The 24,836-nt window shown below is 42.8% G+C and overlaps 1 protein-coding gene across 1 annotated transcript; it reads left to right on the top strand.

Moving 5' to 3' along the window:
- Positions 1 to 6: 6 nt before the first annotated feature.
- LOC116967339 (gamma-glutamyl hydrolase-like) lies at positions 7 to 24,836 on the top strand. Its single transcript, XM_033013845.1, has 9 exons — positions 7 to 138; positions 5,621 to 5,732; positions 6,325 to 6,375; positions 11,068 to 11,152; positions 13,553 to 13,691; positions 16,795 to 16,901; positions 19,572 to 19,665; positions 23,215 to 23,352; positions 24,521 to 24,836. Exons 1-9 carry the CDS (start codon positions 51 to 53, stop codon positions 24,634 to 24,636), a joined length of 930 nt encoding a protein of 309 aa, XP_032869736.1. The 5' UTR covers positions 7 to 50; the 3' UTR covers positions 24,637 to 24,836.

Genomic DNA, 24,836 nt, shown 5'->3' with positions numbered 1-24,836 from the left:
AATCGCTCTCCCATTTCCCTAACAGCCAGTTGCGTAACATTGCACTAACTATGGCTCAGACGGCAGCACTATTCCTTCTCTTAGTCGGCTGCAGCTCTGGGCACCGGATGCTGCAAATTAACCAGAGACCCATCATCGGTAAGTACCAGCCACTTGGTTACTCTGCCAATGTACTAGGCACAAGGGATTCTGATGCTGATTTACAACAAACTGGAGTAACTCAGCGGGTCGGGCAGCCTCTCTGGAGAACATGGATAGGTTACGTTTCGGAAAGGGACCCTTCTTCAGAGTGTAGAAGGGAGAATCTGAAAGAGAGGTGGTGGCAAAACAAAGGCTGACAAGTGATGGGTAGACAAAAGTGCTGGAGAAACTCAGCGGGTGCAGCAGCATATGTGGAGCGAAGGAAATAGGCAACGTTTCGGGCCGAAACCCTTGATAGAGGTAATGGGGGTTAAAGATGCCAGCATACCTCCATTTTAAAGTTGTGTGAATCTATTTATTTTCTGCTTCCCTTCACATTTGTGCAATGAACTACACATCTTATTCTAAGTAACAGCGCCCTGGGATCAGTAGACTCGCTAATTTGTTTTCATTTTCTTCCCAAAACACCAGGACAAACTTAAGTAATGGGCCAAACTGATAAACTAAGAAGGACTTTGTCGGGTGTTAACTGGACAAGGATCGGCTTGCCTATCAGAAGGCCATAGTGGTTATACTAACTGAGTGAACTCCTCAACTAAACAGAAATATTTTTATTACATTCTAAAAGATAATTGGGAAGTAAGTTATCCTTTGCCCCCAGGGATTGTGGAACAACGAAGATCACGGACGTAATCATGGGTTGCAGAATTACTGAAATGTAGAAGTGAGATAGGAAATGGGGATGTCCAGAACTAGCAGTCACAAGGTAGGTCACTGAACTGATGAGAAATTTCTCACGCAAGGAGTGGTAAAGCTGTGGAATTGTGAACCACTGAAGGCAATTGAGGCCAAATGATTTAGTAATAATGGTTGAAGGGATATGGGAGGAAAGCAGGAACACTATTTTGAATTTGTGTGATCAGTACACAATGGTGAAACAAGCTCGAAAAGCCAAGTGGTCTACTCCTGCTCCTAATATGTAAGAATAGTGTGAATATTGTTGCATTTGGATTTTTTCATTTACGGGACATGGGTGTCGCTGACAGGTCAGCATTTATTATCCATCTCTAAAGGCCCTTCAGAAGGTGGCGGTGAGCCATTCTGAACTGCTCCATTGTGTCCATTATGTTATTGGGTAGGGAGGGAGTTCAGGATATGAGCACATCAACTCTGAAGAAATAGCAATATTCAGCAATGGGTTAGTTCCCCACACCTGCAGTCTCAATATCAAAGTTTCGCATATATACATTATTTGCCTCCTTCCTCTTCCTCATAAAACAGAACCTCCGAGATGTCATCCACAGAGATCCCTAACTGTGCTATGTTGCTTGTACACTCCACTGTTGCTATAATGTTGACCCTATCCCCAAACCCTAACCCTGAACAGCTAAACGTTACCTATTTCCTTCGCTCCATAGATGCTGCTGCACCCGCTGAGTTTCTCCAGCATTTTTGTGTACCTTCGATTTTCCAGCATCTGCAGTTCCTTCTTGAACAGCTAAAAGTTTCAGATGTTTTACCTGTGACCAAAATGCAGAAAAGATCGAAGCTGTCGTCTTTCACTTGTTGAATTTCTTAGTTTGTTAAAAACGTTTCAATTTATCTAATTTAAAAAAATGAATTGATGAAATATTAAATGTGTGAAATTAATTTTCCAGAAATACAATACGGTTAATCAAAGGAAGCCTTAAAAAAACTAAAAACTAACCCTAACTAACATCATATTAACAGATGTGACTAAGTTAATAAAGTTTGCTGATGACACAAATTTGTGGGCGTGAGAAACTGGAAAGAGGATGACAAAGTCAAATGACTGTTATATATTATATATTTTACCTCATCTCTGATTTAGTCTTACCTACTATCTACAAATACAATACAATTCAATTTATTGTCATTTGGACCCCTTGAGGTCCAAACGAAATGTCGTTTCTGCAGCCATACATTACAAACAAATAGACCCAAGACACAACATAATTTACATAAACATCCATCACATTGCTGTGATGGAAGGCCAAAAAAACTTATCTCTCCACTGCACTCTCCCCCCCGATGTCAGAGTCAAAGTCAAAGTCAAAGCCCCCAGCGGGCGATGGCGAATTGTCCCGCAGCCATTAAAGCCACGGCGGGTGATGCAAGGTCGCACACCGGGTCTTGATGTTAGAGCCCCGTTGGTGCCAAGTTGGGAAAAGGGGAAGTACAACGGGATCTGGGGGTCCTTGTTCATCAGTCTATGAAAGTAAGCATGCAGGTACAGCAGGCAGTGAAGAAAGCGAATGGCATGATGTTGGCCTTTATAACAAGAGGAATCAAATATAGGAGCAAAGAGGTCCTTCTGCAGTTGTACAGAGCCCTAGTGAGACCACACCTGGAGTATTGTGTGCAGTTTTGGTCCCCTAATTTGAGGAAGGACATTCTTGCTATTGAGGGAGTGCAGCGTAGGTTTACAAGGTTAATTCCCGGGATGGCGGGACTGTCATATGCTGAGAGAATGGAGCAGTGGGCTTGTACACTCTGGAGTTTAGAAGGATGAGAGGGGATCTGATTGAACCATACAAGATTGTTAAGGGCTTGGACACGCTAGAGGCAGGAAACATGTTCCCGAAGTTAGGGGAGTCCAGAACCAGGAGCCACAGTTTAAGAATAAGGAGTAAGCCATTTAGAACGGAGACGAGGAAACACTTTTTCTCACAGAGAGTGGTGAGCCTGTGGAATTCTCTGCCTCAGAGGGCAGTGGAGGCAGGTTCTCTGGATGCTTTCAAGAGAGAGCTAGATGGGGCTCTTAAAAATAGCGGAGTCAGGGGATATGGGAAGAAGGCAGGAACGGGGTACTGATTGGGGATGATCAGCCATGATCACATTGAATGGTGGTGCTGGCTCGAAGGGCGGAATGGCCTACTCCTGCACCTATTGTCTATTGCCTCAACTACTTCTTCTGGCAGCTTATTCCATAAACACACACCCTCTGTTTAAAAAGGCCCCTTAGTTTCCTTTTCATCCCCCTCTCACCTGAGAATCAGATCAAGATCTCTGGACCTTGATCAGCCTACCCTGTAAAAACGACTGTGCATTCACTCTATCTATTCCACACGATTTTATACTCCTCTATAATATCACCCCTCGTCCTCATGCACTCCATGGAATAAAGTCCTAGCCTGCACAACTTTTCCCTATAGCTCAGGCGCTCAAGTCCTGGCAACATCCTCAAAATCTTCTCTGCACTCTTTCCATCTTAATGGCATCTTTCCTAAAGCAGGGTGACCAAAACCATACACCAGATGTAGCCTCAACAGTGCCTTTTTACAACTGTAATATAACATCCCAACTTCTATACTCATTCCCTGACTGGCGGTGGCCAGCATAGCTAAAGTCTTGGTCACTACCCTATCTGCCCCTGACACCATTTTTAAGGAACTACGTTATATGTCCATAGGCTCTTAGATGTCTCTGCTCTACAACACTCCTCAGGACACTACCATTCATTGTGAAGGCCCTGCCCTGGTTTATATAGACAATAGACAATAGGTGCAGGAGTAGGCCATTTGGCCCTTCGAGCCAGCACCGCCATTCAATCTGATCATGGCAGATCATCCCCAATCAGTACCCCGTTCCTGCATTCTCCCCATATCCTCTGACTCCGCTATTTTTAAGAGCCCTATCTAGCTCTCTCTTGAAAGCATCAAGAGAACCTGCCTCCACCTGAGGCAGAGAATTCCACAGACTCACCACTCTCTGTGAGAAAAAGTGTTTCCTCGTCTCCGTTCTAAATGGCTTACTCCTTATTCTTAAACTGTGGCCCATGGTTCTGGACTCCCCCAACATCGGGTACATGTTTCCTGCCTCTAGCGTGTCCAAGCCCTTAACAATCTTGTATGTTTCAATGAGATCTCTCATCCTTCTAAACTCCAGAGCGTACAAGCCCAGCTGCTCCATTCTCTCAGCATATGACAGTCCTGCCATCCCGGGAATTAACCTTGTAAACCTACGCTGCACTCCCTCAATAGCAACACTTTCCCAAAATGCAACACCTCAAACATCTCTGAATTAAACTTCATTTCCATTTCCTGGCCCACTTGCCCATCTGCTCAAGATGTCATCCACAAACCTACTAATCATGCCTTGTACATTCTCAGCCAAATCAATTATTTAATCACAAACAGCAATAGGTCCAACATGGATCCCTGAAGCCCGTCACTAGTCACTGGCTTCCAGTCTGAGAAACAACCTTCCACCATCACCCTGCCTTCTGCCATGAAGCCAACTTTATATCCAGTTAGCTACTTCTCAACAGATCCTCTGCAATCTAACCTTTCAGAACAGCCTGCCTTGTGGAACTTTGCCAAAGGCCTTGCTAAACTCCATATAAACTATGCCTTCATCAATTTTTTGGTTCCTTTTTCAAAAAAGTTATCAAATTTGTGGGACAGGATCTCCCTCGCACAAAACCATGCTGACTATCCCAGAATCAATCCCTGACTTACCAAATGCATGTATATCTTATCTCTTATGGGCCTTCCAGTGGAAAGAAATGTCTGCTTGTTATGTTATTCCAGGCAGCAGGAGTGGGTGGTAGGATGCATCTGGAGCTCATGTGCAACCACTGCGAAGGATCCGTGGGGAAGAATTACAGTCAAAGATCTTACTGTGACTGGACACAAAAGGGCTGGGTTTTGAAAAACGCACTCCTTTCTCAAAAATGTCAATTGACCATTCTAAATATCAAGCCCATCCTGCAAGCTTTGCTACATCCCCCTGTAGTATATAGAAAAGAACAACACATGAACAGGCCCTACAATGTCTGGGCCAAACATGATGCCTTTAGATGCCTGCACACGAGTCATATCCCATGAGGGAAGTGGTCTTTCAGAATTTCCCATATTTCTTAATAATGGTGTTTTCAGCAGGTTCAAAGTCAAGTCAAGTTTATTTGTCACATACACATACGAGATGTGCAGTGAAATGAAAAGTGGCAATGCTCGCGGCCTTTGTGCAAAAAGACAAACAAACAACCAAACAAACTATAAACACAATCATAAACACACACATATTAATTTACATATTAAATATTGGAAGGAAAAACGTTCAGTAAAGTTAGTCCCTGGTGAGATAGGAGTTTACAGTCCGAAAACAAACAACCAAACAGAATGAAACAGAATCACATATTATTTTTCATATTAAATATTGTGGGCGGAAGGAAAAAGGGAAAAAAACTGGCATTAAAAAAAATGTTTTTAAATGGTCTACATGTATCAGTTCATGTGCAGTAAATAGATATAGTTCAGGATCATCCTCCATGGATATTCTTTTACATTCAGTAATGAAAAAGCACTGTTTTTACAACTATAACATGCAGAATTAAAATGTTCAAGTAAGGAGGGAACGTTTGAAAGATACATTTAAATGACCCTGCACATTCACCTTCCTTGATAGTGTTTATTAACACTTAAGTTTGATCTATATTTGTGTTCCACCCACACAGGGATATTGGCACAGGAATCGGATGATCCTGACCTTCAGTATGGGAAGAGTTACATTGCTGCACCTTACGTGAAGTATCTGGAGTCAGCTGGCTGCAGAGTGGTGCCAATCAGGTACTCTTCACTGTTCTTCCACCAGCTAGACTGTGCAACCAGAGTTGAATTGGATGCTCACCCTTCGATTAGATACACCCATCCCAGCAAAAGAGCAGTTTTAATTTTCTTAGACCAGCACCTTTTTTAATGTATGAGCATGGTTAGCATTTTACTATTTCTAAGTATATATTTTCTTGGTTCAAGCCCAGGCCAGGTTGCCTGGATGCCCTGAATCTATTTATAGTGCAAGTTGATCTGATTTCCTTACAATTACTATAATTTGGAAAGTATTTCCTTCAAATGCTGTGAGCAGTTTAGGAAATCACAAGATCATGAAATCCACCCTCTATGTGTAATTTGCTTTTCAGTAGAAGCACTAGAGCGGTCAGAAGCTGTCTAGTGTGTGCAATTTGATGCCACCAACAATATGTACTTTAAGGATTAAGGGAGAAAATTGTTGGGGGTAAGAGGGAAACAATCCAGTTGAATAATTAATAAAATATTTGGTGGTTTTCAACACAGAAAATCAAACACATGGAATGCTGTTGCAATGAATGGAAAATACAGTATGTGAATAACAATGGACTTTAAATAATTGTTTTGAATGCAGGCTGAATTTGACACGTGACGAATATGAAAGGATATTCTATTCAATCAATGGGTAAGTAATGAATAGCATAACCCCAATACAATTAGTGAAATGGGAAAATGTCACCATGAGATTTAACCAGCGGACTCTCCAAGGTTGATTCCGTTCTTTGAAGAAGTCACCAAGAAGGACTGGGCACGAAATGTAATCTATATGAACTCCAGCAAGGCCTTTGATAAGATTCAGTGTGGTAGATTACTCTAGTGTTAGATCACATGGAATCCAGAGAGAGCTAACTAATTGGATAAATAGTTTTTAAGAAGGAACTGCAGATGTTGGAAAATCGAAGGTAGACAAAAGTGCTGGAGAAACTCAGCGGGTGCAACAGCATCTATGGAGCGAAGGAAATAGGCAACGTTTCGGGCCGAAATCCTTCTTAATTGGATAAATAATTGGCTTGATGGTAAAATTGAAAGGGTGAAGGTGGAAGGTTGTTTGTCAGCATAGAGGCCCCTGGTATGCTTCAGGGGTCAGTGCTAAGTCCATTGTTGTTTGTCGTCTATATCAACAATTTGGATGAGAATATACATGACATGGTTAGTAAGTTTGCAAACGACTTTAAAATACATGGTATCGTAGACATTGAAGAAGGCTATCAAGAATTGCAGTGGGATCAGCTGGGAAGTGGAAACGAAATGGCAAATAAATTTGTGTTTAGATAAGTGTGAGGTGTCGCGTTTGGGAAGTCACAGTGAACAGAATGACGCTGGTAGTGTTGTAGAACAGAGGAACACAGTTGCTGCCTGATCCGCTGAGTTACTCCAGTATTTTGTGTCCATCTTTGGTATAAACCAGCATCTGCAGTTCCTTCCTACATATGATTACTCCAAGTACATGATTCCTTGAAAGTGATGTCTAAGGTGGATAGGGTGGTGAAGAAGATAAATACTCAGTCTCCTTCCTACTTTTCATTAGTACGGGCATGAGTATAAAAGTTGAGACGTTATGGTGCACTTGTAGTTGTACAACACAAGGCCATGTTTGGAATATTGTGTTTAGTTTTGGTCACCCAACTATAGGAAAGATGCTTTTGGATTGAAAAGAACAGATAAAAGATTGATGAGGTTGCCATGACTTGATGGACTGAGTAATAGGCAGACTTGGATTAGGCAGAATATGCAGTCTGATGAATAGTCCCCACCCAAAACATTACTATTCCTTTTCTCCAGAGAAGCTGCCTGGCCCGCTGAGTTACTCCAGCATTTTGTATCTATTTTTGGTGCAAACAGGCATCTGCAGATCTTTGTTATAGACTAGGATTTTATTCCTAGGAGTGCAGCAGACTGAAGTGAATTTAGAGAGGTGAATAAAAACATGAGGGAATAGATAAGGTCAATGCACACAATTTCTTCCCCAGGATTGTGTGCTAAAGAACTAGAAGGCATAGGTTTAAGGTGAGCACGGAAAGATGTACTTAAAAGTTGAGAGGAAACTTCCTCACATAGAGAGTGGTATGTATATGGAACGAGATGCCAGAGGAAGGGCTTGAGACAAGTGCAGTAACAATATTTCGACAGGTGCATAGATGGAAAGGTTTATAGGGATATGGATCAAACATATATGAATGGGCTAGCATATATGGGGTATCCCGATTGACGTGGAAGAGTTGGACTGAATGGCCTATGTCCATGCTGCATGACTACTGTAAGATTTGGGTCACACCAGTGCCACGGCCTTTCATTTGTGCCTTTCAATGATTTTGGTATACAATTGAATAACCATCTCTTTCCTTGGTGTGTCTGTGCAATAATCCCGCTAATTCTTTGTGCTGTATTTATATTGAATCACACAGCACAGAAACAGTGACAGTCCACAGCAACTATTAAATGCCCAGCAATACTAATTCCATTTAACACTATTTGTACCAAGGCCTTCTATGCCTTGGTGATTGAAATGTTTTTCTGTATACATATGTTGCAAGAGTTCCTGTCTCCACACGCAGGCAGTGTGTTCCAGATTCCCCCAGTCCTACATTCTTCCTTGCATACCATCTCAAATTCTTATCCCTATCCAAAACCAATGCCCTCTAGTTTTAAATACCTCTGACATGGGGGGAATGTTTTCTACGATCTCTTATTATACGCTCTTAATGTTGTCCTCCTCCTTGGCCTCCTCCTCTGCAAGAAAACAAACCCTTTATAATCTATGTTTAAGAAGGAACTGCAGATGCTGGAAAATCGTAAGCTGGACCCTTCAAGGGTTTCGACCCGAAACGTTGCCTATTTCCTTCGCTCCATAAATGCTGCCTCACCCGCTGAGTTTCTCCAGCATTTTTGTCTACCTTTATAATCTATCCTCATAACTGAAATGCTCCATCTCTTTAATAACCTGGTGAATCTCCTCTCTGCCCTCTCCAGTGCAATTATATCTATCCTGCTTTTTCTTCAAATCCACTAGCACCTCTTCTTCCCTTGCTCCCCAACCCACATATTCTAATCACCTTTCCTCACTCTTCCTATCACCACAGATGCTTTGTGGAGAAAAGCATTGAAAATGTGAATTATTGTCTACATTGAGTTACGTGCCCAAAGTATCAATTCAACATACAGTAGTTACTAATTTGTCCAGTGAATACAATACAATACAGTATAATATTTATTGTCATTTGAACCTCAGCGAGGCTCAAACGAAACTCTGTTTCTACAGCCATACAAACAAAAAACGATTCCTACTATACACACAACCAATTTAATTCACACAAACATCCATCACAGTGAACCTCCTCCTCACTGTGATGGAAGGCAAATTATTTTCTCTGCACTGTTCTCCATTTTTCTCCCGATGTTGAAGCCCCAGGCGGGCGATGGTAAGTCCCACGGCCATTTTAGGCCGCGCGGGGCGATGTACGGCCCCGCTCCAGGTCTAAATGTCACAAAGTTGGAGCCCCCGGCAGGCGTTCGAATGTCCTGCGGCCATTAAAGCCGCGCCGGGCGATGTACGGCCCCGCTCCAGGTCGTTCCAACCCTGCGACATGAGCTGGAGAAGTCGCGTTGCGGTAACTCGGTCTCCACCCGGACCCACGAGCTCCCGATATCACAGTCCACTGGACCTGTGTCTGGAGCCTCCGAGCTCCGGAGTCGGGCCGCAGCAGCGAGCCACCACCGCAGCACGCTCCGAGGCTGGCCAGCCCCACGATGGTGAGTAGTCCGCGACTGGAGCCCCCAGGTCGTTCCAGCTGGAGGCCGCACCACGGTGCTAGGCCCCCAATGACAACGGAGACCCGACAAGGAAAAGGTCGGGTCTCCCGTGCAGGGAAGAGACTATTTTAAGTTTCCCCTCCCCGCCCCCCACATAAACACAGTTAAAAACAGTATTAAAAAACACAACAACTACATTTAACTGGACAAAACATTTTTTTTAAAAGACAGACAGGCTGTTGGGGCCGCTGCAACAGTGAGTCAATGAGACTATGATCATATTATCTGCTGTAGTTTTCTTTGATATTTATTGGATGGGACACCTGGGGAAATCTCTTGTTGTGTATTTATTGTAGGATCTAAGGCAATAGATAAGGCCTTGATTTAGTATCCCTCGGTACTACCTACGCTGAACTGTTAGCCACAATTGTACTGAATCTCTAATGCAGAATTTGACCACAACCTTCTGATTGAAGAGTTGTAGGATTCCCAACTGAACCTTCCTGACATATAACCATATAACAATTACAGCACAGAAACAGGCCATCTCGGCCCTTCTACTCCGTGCCGAACACTTATTCTCCCCTAGTCCCATCTACCTGCACGCAGACCATAACCCTCCATTCCTTTCCCGTCCATATAACTATCCAATTTATTTTTAAATGATAAAATCGAACCTGCCTCCATCACCTCCACTGGAAGCTCATTCCACACAGCTACCACTCTCTGAGTAAAGAAGTTCCCCCTCATGTTATCCCTAAACTTCTGTCCCTTAATTCTCAAGTCATGTCCTCTTGTTTGAATCTTCCCTACTCTCAGTGGGAAAAGCTTATCCATGTCAACTCTGTCTATCCCTCTCATCATTTTAAAGACCTCTATCAAGTCACCCCTTAACCTTCTGGGCTCCAAAGAATAAAGACCTTTCTCTGTAACTTAGTTGCTGAAACCCAGGCAACATTCTAGTAAATCTCCTCTGTACTCTCTCTATTTTGTTGACATCCTTCCTATAATTAGGCGACCAAAATTGTACACCATACTCCAGAATTGGCCTCACCAATGCCTTGTACAATTTTAACATTACATCCCAACTTCTATACTCAATGCTCTGATTTATAAAGGTCAGCACACCAAAAGCTTTCTTTACCACCCTGTCTACATGAGATTCCACCTTCAGGGAACTGTGCACAGTTATTCCTAGATCCCTCGGTTCAACTGCATTCCTCAATTCACTACCATTTACCATGTACGTCCTATTTTGATTTGTCCTGCCAAGATGTAGCACCTCACACTTATCAGCATTAAACTCCATCTGCCATCTTTCAGCCCACTCTTCCAAATCTGAATAAATTATTCTGTAAGTGTTTCTAATCAATGCTGTGAGCCATATTTCTTTGAGGAATGAAGGGGTTAAAATGTTAAGGGGACAAAAGAATAAAAATGTACTTAATGCTGCACAAAACCTTCCATTAACCGTATATATATATATATATATATATATATATATATATATATATATATATATATATATATATATATATATATATATATATATGTTTTTTCTTCCCAGCATTCTGTTCCCTGGTGGAGCAGTTGACCTGGAAACATCCAGTTTTGCTAAAGCTGCAAAGATATTCTATGACCTTGCATTAAAGGTAGGTTTTGCATCATATATTTGTCCTAAATTCAACATTCAGATTGTCACGGTGAAATTTGAGTTACCTTCAAATAGGGCTTGTACACTCTGGAGTTTAGGATGAGAGGGGATCTCAATGAAACATATAAGATTGTTGAGGGCTTGGACACACTAGAGGCAGGAAATATGTTCCTGATGTTGGGGGAGTCCAGAACCAGGGGCCACAGTTTAAGAATAAGGAGTAAGCCATTTAGAACAGAGACGAGGAAACATTTTTTCTCGCAGAGAGAGTGAGTCTGTGGAATTCTCTGCCTCAGAGGGCGGTGGAGGCAGGTTCTCTAGATGCTTTCAAGAGAGAGCTAGATAGGGCTCTTAAAAATAGCGGAGTCAGGGGATATGGGTAGAAGGCAGGAACGGGGTACTGATTGGGGATGATCAGCCATGATCACATTGAATGGCGGTGCTGGCTCGAAGGCCAAATGGCCTATTCCTGCACCTATTGTCTATTGTCTATTGACAGGATTTACCTACCATTTTGCTAGTTACATTTTATCTTGCTTATTGTCCAAGAATGCAAAGTTAATTATTGGGACCTCACAGTCGTTTTCAGAGCCATTGGTATGGTTTCATATAGAAATTGCTTTGTTACAGTAAAATGTTTGATATGGATTATCTGATGTTATTATGTTTATTCTTCTGTGTTTCATGCTATTGGCAAGCTCCTGAAAGAGTTTTGTGGGACAGGGAGACCAAGAGAGCCGGGTATATAATTCCATGATGGTGACAACAAGGGTAGACTGGGTAGTGGAGAATGGGTTGGGTAAGATTGCCTTCATCGGTCAAGTCACTGAGTACAGGAGATGGGACCCCACGTTGCAACTGCACAGTGGTTGATGAGACCACACTTTGGGTATCGTGTGCAGTTCTTTTGGCCCAGCTACAGCATGGATGTCATTCAGCTGGAAAGGATGCAGAAACGATTCACCAGGATGTTACCAGGACTCGAAGACTTGCATTATTGGAGAGATTTGATAATCTGGGACTTGTAGGAGAGTAGGGAATGATCTTACAGCAATATATAAACTCTTGCGAAGTGTAGATAACCATATAACCATATAACAATTACAGCACGGAAACAGGCCATCTCGACCCTTCTAGTCCGTGCCGAACTCGTATTCTCCCCTAGTCCCATATACCTGCGCTCAGACCATAACCCCCCATTCCTTTCCCGTCCATATAACTATCCAATTTATTTTTAAATGATAAAAACGAACCTGCCTCCACCACCTTCACTGGAAGCTCATTCCACACAGCCACCACTCTCTGAGTAAAGAAGTTCCCCCTCATGTTACCCCTAAACTTCTGTCCCTTAATTCTCAAGTCATGTCCCCTTGTTTGAATCTTCCCTATTCTCAGTGGGAAAAGCTTATCCACGTCAACTCTGTCTATCCCTCTCATCATTTTAAAGACCTCTATCAAGTCCCCCATTAACCTTCTGCGCTCCAAAGAATAAAGCCCTAACTTGTTCAACCTTTCTCTGTAACTTAGTTGCTGAAACCCAGGCAACATTCTAGTAAATCTCCTCTGTACTCTCTCTATTTTGTTGACATCCTTCCTATAATTAGGCGACCAAAATTGTACCCCATACTCCAGAATTGGCCTCACCAATGCCTTGTACAATTTTAACATTACATCCCAACTTCTATACTCAATGCTCTGATTTATAAAGGCCAGCACACCAAAAGCTTTCTTTACCACCCTATCCACATGAGATTCCACTTTCAGGGAACTGTGCACAGTTATTCCCAGATCCCTCTGTTCACCTGCATTCTTCAATTCCCTACCATTTACCATGTACGTCCTATTTTGATTTGTCCTGCCAAGATGTAGCACCTCACACTTATCAGCATTAAACTCCATCTGCCATCTTTCAGTCCACTCTTCCAACTGGCATAAATCTCTCTGTAGACTTTGAAAATCTACTTCATTATCCCGCAACCCCACCTATCTTAGTATCATCTGCATACTTACTAATCCAATTTACCACACCATCATCCAGATCATTGATTAAGGAAGATGGTCGCTGTATTTTTTCTGTTGTAATGAACGAAAAGCAGAGGGCATAGATTTAAGGTGAGAGATGAAAGATTTAAAAGGAACCTGATGGGCAGCTTTTTCAACACATGGATGTAAGGAATGAACTGACAATGAAAATTGTAGTGAAGGATAGATACAATTACAATGTTTATAAGGCATTGGAACAGGTACATGATAGGAAAGGGTAGGATGAATATGGGTCAAATGTTGACAAACGGGACTGGCTTCAGTAGACATCTTGGTTAGCATGGACAAGTTGGGCCGAAGGTCCTGTTTCTGTGCTGTATGACTCCATGACTCTATTCCTGTGTTAATTTTGCAGGCATTTGATGCTGGTGATTATTTTCCTATATGGGGAACCTGTATGGGACTGCAACTCCTGGTCACCTTTACTGCTGAAAGGGATTTACTAATAAACACTGACACTGAGAACATTGCTCTCCCACTTAATCTGACCACTGGTAGGAGCACTTTGTGATAAGGTATCATGACTTTGTTTATTAGTGCCACGTGTGACAAGAACACAGTGAAAAACTCTTATTGCAAGCGATCCAGTGAAAATCTTTGATGGTGCTCACTCTGGCAATGGAGGAGGCCCAGGACAGAAAGGTCGGATTCGGAATGGGAAGGGGAGTTGAAGTGCTGAGCCACATATTAAATTACAGGAGTAGGCGAGTTTCGAAGATGCGCTGGATTTGTTCAGAATACTGAGTCATAGCATGGCATACGCTGGATCTGAATTGGAAATACTGCAAGCATTATCTTTCTATTCAATACCTCTCTGTGAAAAATATCTAACTTTGTGCAACAGGCTACAATTCCATAGCATTTCTAAGTTTATGTAACTCTGTCATAGGTGTTCTAGTGTCAGGCATTAATTTGAATCGCAGTCAACACAAATCAAGATCAATATATTTTACATGATCTTCACATATCATGTAAAATATATTGTACTCTTTAACAGTGTCTTTTCCATGATATTGTAAAATAATTTTCTTTCTGTCCAATTTATTAGGATTCTCCAAAGAAGGAACGTGTTGTTGCTGAAGGGCAAGGTGTGAATATGCGATACACAAGTATAGCATATTATACACAAGTGCAACAGGTAGTACAGAGAGAAACATCATTCCAGAGTACAGAATATAATGCAACAGCGTTATAACGTTACAGCTACAGAGAATGTGAACTTGAGATTTGCCATGTAAAAATACTTCAGTTGAACTCTGTGCATTACAGATTGAAACAAGCTGACATTGACAGTATAAACCCAGTGCAGTATCACTTTATGTCCAGTTAGCAAGAGAGGGCAATAACAGCAAAAAAACTCATACTTAAATTTAAAAAAAATGCTACTATACCAACGCTTAAAATGAGGATTAGTAATATGTTGGATACAGCAAACCTGGAAGAAATGAGACTCCTCCTAATAGATAAACAAGACCAATTCTTAACAAGTTGGTCTCCATTTATTGATTTCTTGGGGTATGGGTGAAAGATGATCAATAATATAAAAACTCATCTCCGTGTGGCAATTGGATAATCTTGCTTATTTCTTTTCCTCACTATCACTTTTTCCTCCTTTTTATTCACACACACTAGACTTTCCTCTATTTACTATCTCTTTCTTTCTTATTTCTCTCTTTAAAAAAAAAATGAAGTTGTACAGAGAATGTATTATGTTAACATAATTTTGGGAACCTGTAAAAAGGTGCCACTGTAATAAAATAACAAAAAAAAAAAAAAAAAAAAGCAAGAGAGGGAGGAATTTGATAAAGGAGGCATCTGATAAAGTGGCACATTGTGGAGATAAAAGTTCACGGTGAAGGATTTTATACTGGTTTTGATAGAAGATTGGTCTTCGTCTGGTTGGCAAGGTGAAGTGCCTCAGGAAAGATTACTTGCCATCGAGCTTTCTCAATTGATATAAATGACTTGAGAGTACGTATGCTTGCTAACTTTGCTGACGAAACACTGAATAGTGGGAAAGTAAGTTGTGAAAAGGGATAAAGGAAATTAAGTGAGTTGGGCAAAGGTCAGGCAAATGGAATTTAACATAATATTGTCCATTGGCAGGAAAATAAAAACACATATCGTTTCAATGATTACAGAGCTCTGAGTCACCCAGGGATGTGGGGACCTGGTGCATCATTTGCAGCTATAACAGGTCATCAGGAAAGCTAACCATGTGCTATTGCTTACTAGTAGGCAATCTGAATACAAAAGTAGGAAGATGACACGTTATTCAAGATTCAAGAGAGTTTATTGTCATGTGTCCCTGATGGGACAATGAAATTCTTGCTTTGCTTCAGCACAACAGAACATAGTAAGCATTGACATATTTAGGAGATTGGTGAGGCCACATCTGGAATCTGCCTGCTGTATTGATCTCATTCTTAAAGGAAGGTAATCAATGCAGTTCAGAAAATGTTTATTGGATTAGTAGCTGAAATGCATTGGGGTTTTTTCTAAGGAAAGGTTAAAATCAGACTTGATTGCTCCCATTCCCATTCCCAATGAATCTGACCTATCTGTCCTGGGCCTCCTCCATTGTCAGAGTGAGGCCCAGTGCAAATTGGAGGGACAGCACCTCATATTTTCCTTGGGTAGCTAACACCCCAGCAGTATGAACCTCTAACTTCAAATAACCCTTGCTTTCCCTCTCTATCCATCCCTTCCCTTCCCAGTTATCCGACCAGTCTGACTGTCCCTCTGATTACTTTGTATCTGTGTCTGCTTTGTAATCACCTTCTCCTAGCTAACAATGGTCTATCCTATGTTCCTGATCTGCATCTCTTTTGATCTCTTACACTTCCTTATCTCTGTAACTCCCTCTCCCTGACGCTCAGTCTGAAGAAGGACCTTGACCCCAAAACATCACCCCTACCTTCTCTCCAGAAATGCTGCTTGTCCCGCTGAGTTACCCCAGCTCTTTGTGTCTATCTTCGGCTTGTATCTGCTCTGGTTTGGAGAAGTGAAAGGGGACTTGATTGGAACAAATAAGATCCTGAACTGCGAGTGTGGACAGAATGTTTTATTTTGTGGGGAAAATCTAAAAACTCTGGGATCACTGATTAAATATAGCCATTGTCCAGTTAATATAGATAGGAGGTGATTTTAATTTCTCACAGGGTAGTGAGTCTTTGGAACTCTCTTCCTCAAAGATACAGAATCATGGAATATTTTTTAAATAGTTGGTAGATTCTTGATAAGAGAGGGTTGAAATGTTACTGTGAGTGGACAGGTGTGCATAGTTGAGGTTACAGACAAAGTAGGAATGTTGTTATTAAATGGTGGAGTTGGCTTGAGTGGCCGAGTAGGCCCACTCCTGCTCCTAGTTTGGATTTTTGTGGAGCTGTTCGCTTTCACACAGATGGGGAAGAATCTCTTTGGTAACATTCTTGTTGTGGATCAGAACATACTACCTCGGCTAGCTTGTTCCTGCAATGCATTGGAAGTCCACTGCCAGATGCAATCATTCAGATGCGCGATGAATCAGAATCTTACATTGTTTGAAGAACAACGTTCATGCATCAACTCACATCGGCTTAATTTCTTTCCTCCCAGCTGCCGCATCGAGTAAAATGTTTCAGAACTTTCCTCCAGATCTGTACAAGGCTATGTCTGTTGAGCCTCTGTCTGCAAACTTCCATCACTTTTCTGTTGCTGTCCAGGTAAGGTTTTGTGTTTTTTTTCTGGTATGTTTTCAATCAGAGACTGCGATGCACAAGAAATCCTGTGAAAGGCTAGTTCACCTTCTGTGACGTCAACTAAATCTGAATATTGATGGAGTTGATAGACATAGAGGCGGACAGCCGAGGAGCGGGACGTCAGGTCGCAGGCCTGCATCAGCCTGGGGCTTACCTGGGCTTAACCTGGATCAGGGCCGCTCCAGTACTTTCAACATGACGAACAGACTTGGGACTGTTTCTTTTTCTTTGGAAACGGCGCAAAAATAAGGCTACTGTACATTTGGGTATTGTGCAAAAGAATTTTACTGTGCCGTGCATATGTGACAATAAAGAACCATTGTTACATCCAGTGCATATACACAAAAAGCTGGAGTAGTAGACAATAGACAATAGGTGCAGGAGTAGGCCATTCAGCCCTTCAAGCCAGCACTGCCATTCAATGTGATCATGGCTGATCATCCCCAATCAGTACCCCGTTCCTGCCTTCTCCCCATTTCCCCTGGGGAAAGTATCCAGAGAACCGGCCTCCACTGCCCTCTGAGGCAGAGAATTCCACAGACTCACAACTCTCTGTGTGAAAAAGTGTTTCCTCATCGTTCTAAATGGCTAACCACTTATTATTAAACTGTGGCCCCTGGTTCTGGACTCCCCCAACCTCGTGAACATGTTTCCTGCCTCTAGTGTGTCCAAACCCTTAATAATCTTATATGTTTCAATAAGATATCCCTCTCATCCTTCTAAATTCCAGAGTATACAAGCCCAGCCGCTCCATTTTCTCAGCATATGACAGTCCTGCCATCCCGGTAACTTAGCGGGTCAGACAGCATCTCTGGAAGAAAGGAATAGGTGATGTTTCGGGTCAAGACCCTTCGTCAAACCAGCATCTGCAGTTCCGTCCTACACATTACATCCAGTGTAATTGATCCTGGTGGAACCCAGCATTGTGTTCAGATGAAGGATCTCAAGACGAAACATCGATTGTGCTTAGATTGTCCCTCCATAGATGCCGCCTGGCCCACTGAGTTCCTCCAGCAGATTGTTTCTTGAACAACAGCATTGATGATGACTCCAGCAAAATTAAACATTTTACGAATAGGACGGGTTAATATGAATAGCACAGTGGCGCAGCTGGTAGAGCTGCTGCCTCACATCGCCAGAGACCTGGGTTCAATTCTGACTACGGGTGCAGGCTCTGTGGAGTTTGCTCATTCCCCCTGTGACCACGTAGGTTTCTCCCGGACGCGCCGGTTTCCTCCCACATCCCAAAGAGGGTTAATTAGTATCTGTAGGTTGTCCCTAGTGTCGAGGAAGTGCATGCAAAAGTGGGATTAGGTAGAACTAGAGTGAAGGGGCGATCGATGTTCAGCATGGACTACGTGAACCGAAGTGCCTGTTTCCATGCCTTATCTCTAAACTAATCAAGTAGTTGAAAAGAGAAAGATATTGTTAAATCTTTCATTAGAAGAAAGTTATTTTTCACATGATAGTTACCAGTAAAGAAAACTTATCTAAATATAGAAAAGGACTCAAAATGCTGGAGTAACTCAGCAGGTCAGGCAGCATCTCTGGAGAACATGGATAGGTGATGATTCGGGTCGAGACTCTTCTTCAAACTGATTGTTGGGAGGGGGGGAAGAATGCTGGAAGAGTCCGAATAAAGCATGGCAGGTAATAGGTGGGGAGAGGGTTTCAATAGGCAGATGGTTGGACAAGGCCAAAGATTAAGAGACAGAAGGTGTAAGACGAAGGGATTGAAGAGTTGCGAATAGTGAAGCTAGAGGATGGAATGTAGGTGGAAATGTAGGGAGATTGAAGAAATAGGTAAATTATACCATTCAAGATTCAAGAGAGTTTATTGTCATGCGTCTCAGAAAGGACAATTAAATTCTTGCTTTGCTTCAGCACAACAGAACATAGTAGGCATGACTACTGAACAGATCAGTGTGTCCATATACCATTATATAAATATATACACACATGAATAAATAACTGATAAAGTGCAAATAACAGATAATGGGCTATTAATGCTCAGAGTTTTGTCCGAGCCAGGTTTAATAGCCTGATGGCTGTGGAGAAGTAGCTATTCCTGAACCTGGTCGTTGCAGTCTTCAGGCTCCTGTACCTTCTACCTGAAGGTAGCAGGGAGATGAGTGTGTGGCCAGGATGGTGTGGGTCTTTGATGATGCTGCCAGCCTTTTTGAGGCAGGGACTGCAATAGATCCCCTCGATGGAAGGGAGGTCAGAGCCGATGATGGACTGGGCAGTGTTTACTACTTTTTGTAGTCTTTTTCTCTCCAGGGCGCTCAAGTTGCCGAACCAAGCCACGATGCAACTGGTCAGCATGCTCTCTATTATGCACCTGTAGAAGTTAGAGAGAGCCCTCCTTGACAAACCGACTCTCCGTAATCTTCCCAGGAAGTAGAGGCGCTGATGTGCTTTCTTAATAATTGCTTAAATCTTAATCATCCTAAATCCCAGAGGAGGTATCAATGTCAGACAAATCTTGATGCAAGATATTCAGTCACAAGCCAAATGCCTAAGGCCAAAGCCCTTCATCTATGCTCAATATATCCAGCATGATCTTCCAGTTCCTTTATTGTAGTGAAAGTGTATTTGCTTTATGTAAATTATAATTTGTCGGTTTATTCACAGACTTTTCTGGAAAATGAGAAACTAAATAAATTCTATTCAATCCTGTCCACCGATACTGACAGAAAAGGTGTGCAGTTCGTGTCCACCATGGAGGGTAAGATGAATATGGTGATTAGTATTAGAATTACTACTACCGGGGACGACAGATGGCACAATGGGCTAAGTGTTCGGCTGGCAACCGGAAGGTAGCCGGTTCGAATCCCGCTTGGAGTGCATACTGTCGTTGTGTACTTGGGCAAGACACTTCACCCACCTTTGCCTGTGTGTGAATGTGTGTGAGTGATTGGTGGTGGTCGGAGGGGCCGTAGGCGCAGATTGGCAGCCACGCTTCCATCAGTCTGCCCCAGGGCAGCTGTGGCTACAGAAGTAGCTTACCACCACCGAGTGTGACTGAGGAGTGAATGAATAATGCGATGTAAAGCGCCTTGAGTATTAGAAAGGCGCTATATAAATCCCATCCATTATTATTATTATTAATTAAAAGAATTGAAGAGGATAAATTGTCCTATTGTGACATGTATTGTACGATTTCCTCATTTGTTAAATCTATTTACAGATGAATTAGTCATCTTTCAATTGTAAGGCCCATAAGAACAACTCGGTTAAAGTGATCGTGTAGTTTCCGTCATTCCTCTGCACCTGACTGGCCATGTTGTAGAAGTGACAGGTGGAGGAGGGTTGTTCATAGAACATATTGGAGCAAAGAGCAGCACAGGAGCGAGCCCTTCAGCCCATCATGATTGCGTCAACAATTATGCTAATATGACTCAAAGCATTTGCCCAACGATATTTGTAGTATCGATATTTGTATCCATCTGTTCCATGCCTGTTTAAAATAGATAAAATCTGATTAGCATCGCTCGTCCCACTGCATCTACACTGACCTAGAAAAACTGGATACAGTGGTGCAGCAGGTAGAGCTGCTGCCTCACAGCGCCAGACATCCACCTAGGTCCGATCTTGACCTAGGGCGCTGTCTGTGTAAAGTCTGCATGTTCTCACCGTGGCTGCGTGGATTTCCTTCAGAAACTCGTATTTCCTCCCACGTCCCATACAAGTGCCGGTTTGTAGGCTAATTGCCCGCTGTAAAATTCCCTGGAATGTGTAGAGAGTGCGTGCAAAAGTGGGATAACATAGAACTAGTATGAAAGGTGTTCGATGGTCAGCTTGGGCTCGGTGGGCTGAAAGGCCTGCTTTCATACTGTATCTTTAAAAACTGAAAGAAAAACTACATTGAAAAGGGATGTGCATGGTCCGTATTGTGAATTTAATCCTGACATTTACTGTATACATTCCTCTTGCATTTGTCCTCCAAAAATGTATGCTTTGCATGTTCAGATTAAATCCCATCTGCCATTTCTCAATAAAAATTCCCAACTGATTGATATCCAGCAGTAGACTCGATAATGTTCCTCAATTTCCACAACTCTACTAACTTCCCTACAATTCCTTGACCTCACTATCTCCATTGCAGGTGATAGACTTCTGACTGACATCCACTATAAACCTACTGACTCCCATGGCTATCTAGACTACACTTCTTCCCACCCTGCTTCCTGTAAGGACTCCATCCCCTACTCCCAATTCCTCCGTCTACGCCGTATCTGCTCCCAGGATGAGGCGTTCCACACCAGGGCATCTGAAATGTCCTCATTCTTCAGGGAACGGGGGTTCCCCTCCTCCACCATAGATGAGGCTCGCACCAGGGTCTCTTCCATACCCCGCAACACTGCTCTCTCACCCCATCCGCACACTCGCAACAAGGGCAGAGTCCCCCTAGTCCTCACCTTTCACCCCACCAGCCGGCAAATACAACAAATCATCCTCCGCCAGTTTCGCCACCTCCAACGTGACCTCACCACTCGCCACATCTTCCCATCTCCCCCCATGTCTGCCTTCCGCAAAGACCGCTCCCTCCATAACTCCCTTGTCAATTCTTCCCTTCCCTCCCTACCACCCCCTCCCCGGGCACATTCCCTTGCAACCGCAAGAGATGCAACACTTGTCGCTTTACCTCCCCCCTCGACTCCATTCAAGGACCCAAGGAGTCGTTCCAGGTGCGACAGAGGTTTACCTGCATCTCCTCCAACCTCATCTATTGCATCCGCTGCTCTAGATGTCAGCAGATCTATATCGGTGAGACCAAGCGGAGGTTGGGCGATCGTTTCGCCGAACACCTCCGCTCGGTCCGCAATAACCAACCTGACCTCCCGGTGGCTCAGCACTTCAACTCCCCCTCCCACTCCGTATCCGACCTCTCTGTCCTGGATCTCCTCCATGGCCAGAGTGAGCAATACCAGAAATTGGAGGAACAGCACCTCATATTCCGCTTGGGGAGTCTGCATCCTGGGGGCATGAACATTGAATTCTCCCAATTTTGTTAGTCCTTCTTGTCTCCTCCCCTTCCTCAGCCCTCCTGCTGTCTCCTCCCATCCCCAGCCTTCGGGCTCCTCCTCCTTTTTCCTTTCTTCTCGCCGCCCCCCATCCCCCATCAGTCTGAAGAAGGGTTTCGGCTCGAAACGTTGCCTATTTCCTTCGCTCCATAGATGCTGCTGCACCTGCTGAGTTTCTCCAGCTTTTTTGTGTACCTTCTACTAACTTCTATGTTGTCTGCAAATTTACAAATCAAACCACCTCCATTTTCATCCAAATCAATTATACATATATAAATATGTATAAATAAAGATGTATAAATGATTTGGATGAAAATGAAGGTGTGAATGAATATTAATATATAAATATCACAAACAACAGAAGACCCAGCTATGATCCCTGCGGAACACCTCCAGTCAAAGAAACACCTTTCCACTACTATCCTCTGTCTTCTATGACCATGTCAGTTTTGTATCCAACTTAACAACTCATCGCATCCCACATGAATGAATGTGGACCAGCCTACCATGAGGGATCTTGTCAAATGCTTTAGCAAAGCATCCACTGTCCACCTATATCAATAATCTTTGCACTTCCTCAAAAAACTCGATCGCATTTGGAGTCAGAACCCCCCACCCACACAAAGCCATGCTGACTATCCCTGATAAGTCCCTTTTTTTCACAGAAGCGAATAAATCCTATCCGTGGGAATGTTTCCCAATAATTCCCAGCACTGATGCAAGGCTCACCAGTTATTAATTTAGTAATTAGTCTACGTTGCCGTTTTAAACAAATAAACAACATTGAGAGTTCTCCAGTCTTCTGAGACGCACATTGCAGCTACAGCAGATAGACAGTCTGAATTCACCCTTTTCCCAGGGTGGAAACGTTGAAGCCTAGCTTTACGGTGAGAGTGGGCAATGTTTAAAGGAGATGCATGGGTTATTTTTTTAAAGCAGAATATTGTGTGCCTGGAATATGCTGCCCGGGTTGGTGATGGAGGCAGACATGATGGTGTCATTTCAGAGGCTTTTGGAAACATACATGGGATTACAGTGAATGAAGGGATGTGGCTCACACATGCAGGCAGAGGAGATTAGTTTAACGTGACATCACGTTTGGCACAGACAAAGGGCCTGTAACTAATGTGGCACTGCTCATGGGGCAGATACATACAGAATGATCAGCTTTACAGAATACAAGATTATACCTGGCTATTTAAGCGAACATTCCTAATGAAGATCTTTCTTTCACTTGTCAATTACTCCAGGGATCCGTCATCCTATCTACGGGGTTCAGTGGCACCCAGAAACAAGTCGCTTTCAGTGGCAGCCGGACATGGCTTTCCCGCACTCTCCAAATGCGGTTCAACTCTCCTTTTTCCTGGCTGATTTTTTTGTGAATGAAGGTACTTTGTTTGCAAGCAAAAGTGTAAAAAATGTGGCGTCACAATATTTGAAAATAGGATTTACCCTTTTGTACACTACCCAGTAATTTAGAAGTGGATGGCAAATGAATTAGCATTGATAGTCACATGAATGTTAAAAACTATGAGAACCTAATCTCTTACATAGTGCACAGTGGCATAGCTTGTAGAGCCGTCACCTCACAGCGCCAGAGACCCAGGTTCCATCCTGATCTCTGGTGCTGTCGGCGTGGAGTGTGCAAGTTCTCCCTGGGAATGTGTGGGCTTCCTCGGAGTTCCTCCCACATCTGAAAGACATGCTGGATTATAGGTTAATTGGCCTCTGTAAATTGCCCCTAGTACATAAGGAGTGGATGAGAAAGTGGGATAACAGAACTATTGTGAATTCGGGATTGAAGATAGGCATGAAGTCAGTGGGCCGAAGGGCCTGTTTCCATGCTATCTCCAAACTACCTCAATGTCATGTGTAAAATATCTAGCATCACAATCTCGACCTCAGTTTAAGGAACTGAACTGACTAAATGGCAGCTAAAATGATATATCTGGCATTGGTAGAGGAAGTGACCACTAAAGTCCCAGGTTTAATGTTTTATCTGTACAGATACAGCCGAGAATAAACAGGTTATTTATCTGTTTAAAGAGGGTTCTTTTCCAAAACACTATCCAGCAATTTTGTTGTTAAATTGTTAAGTGTAGATATTGGAAAAAAGCAGCATCTGTCTTCAATCTGACTTTTCTACAGTTAATTGCCTGCTGGCAAGTATTCTCAGACAGGAAGTTTTGATTGAGCTATTGGACTCCGTTATCACAGTGCCCTCCTCCAATTTCAACATAATTTCCTCTTGCAGAGTTACTTCCTCTACTCATGTTAGAGTCTCTGGTTTAAAAATAAGTCAGAGTTCACAGAGAAGGTCATGCTTCTTGAGGATAGATGATAGATCACTGGGTAACAAGATGGCCGATCGTATCAGCTGAGGTTGTTGTTATTGCTGTAAGTCTGCAACGTGAATGGTATTCGTAATGCCTGTCATGTGTGTAAGGCAACATTCCTCCCATTGTTCATTGTGAAACGATTCTGAAGTTATTTTATTTTGATACCCTGCACTCTTGATTTATTTGCCTCTGGTAACTTTTTGATTTTTGTCTGCAGCTCGGAAAAACTTTCATCATTTCCCAAGTCCAGAAGAAGAGAAAGCAGCTCTGATCTATAATTACAGCCCACGATATGTGCCGACATCCTGCTATATCCAGGTCTATTTTTTCTAAAGAATTGTAAATAGGGTATTAATTATTGCAGATGCTGTACAAAAAAGGGATACAAAGTACTGGAATAACTCAACGGGTCAGGGTTTGAAGAAGGATATCGATCCGATACATTGTCTATCCATGTTCTCCAGAGATGCTGCCTGACCCACTGAGTTACTCCAGCACTTTGTGTGTGTGTTTTTTTTTTAATGATTGCAATA

Source organism: Amblyraja radiata, chromosome 39, assembly GCF_010909765.2.
Source record: "Amblyraja radiata isolate CabotCenter1 chromosome 39, sAmbRad1.1.pri, whole genome shotgun sequence".
Taxonomy (NCBI): domain Eukaryota; kingdom Metazoa; phylum Chordata; class Chondrichthyes; order Rajiformes; family Rajidae; genus Amblyraja; species Amblyraja radiata.
Note: the sequence above shows the minus strand (reverse complement) of the source record. Positions and strands in the feature narration are given on the sequence as shown.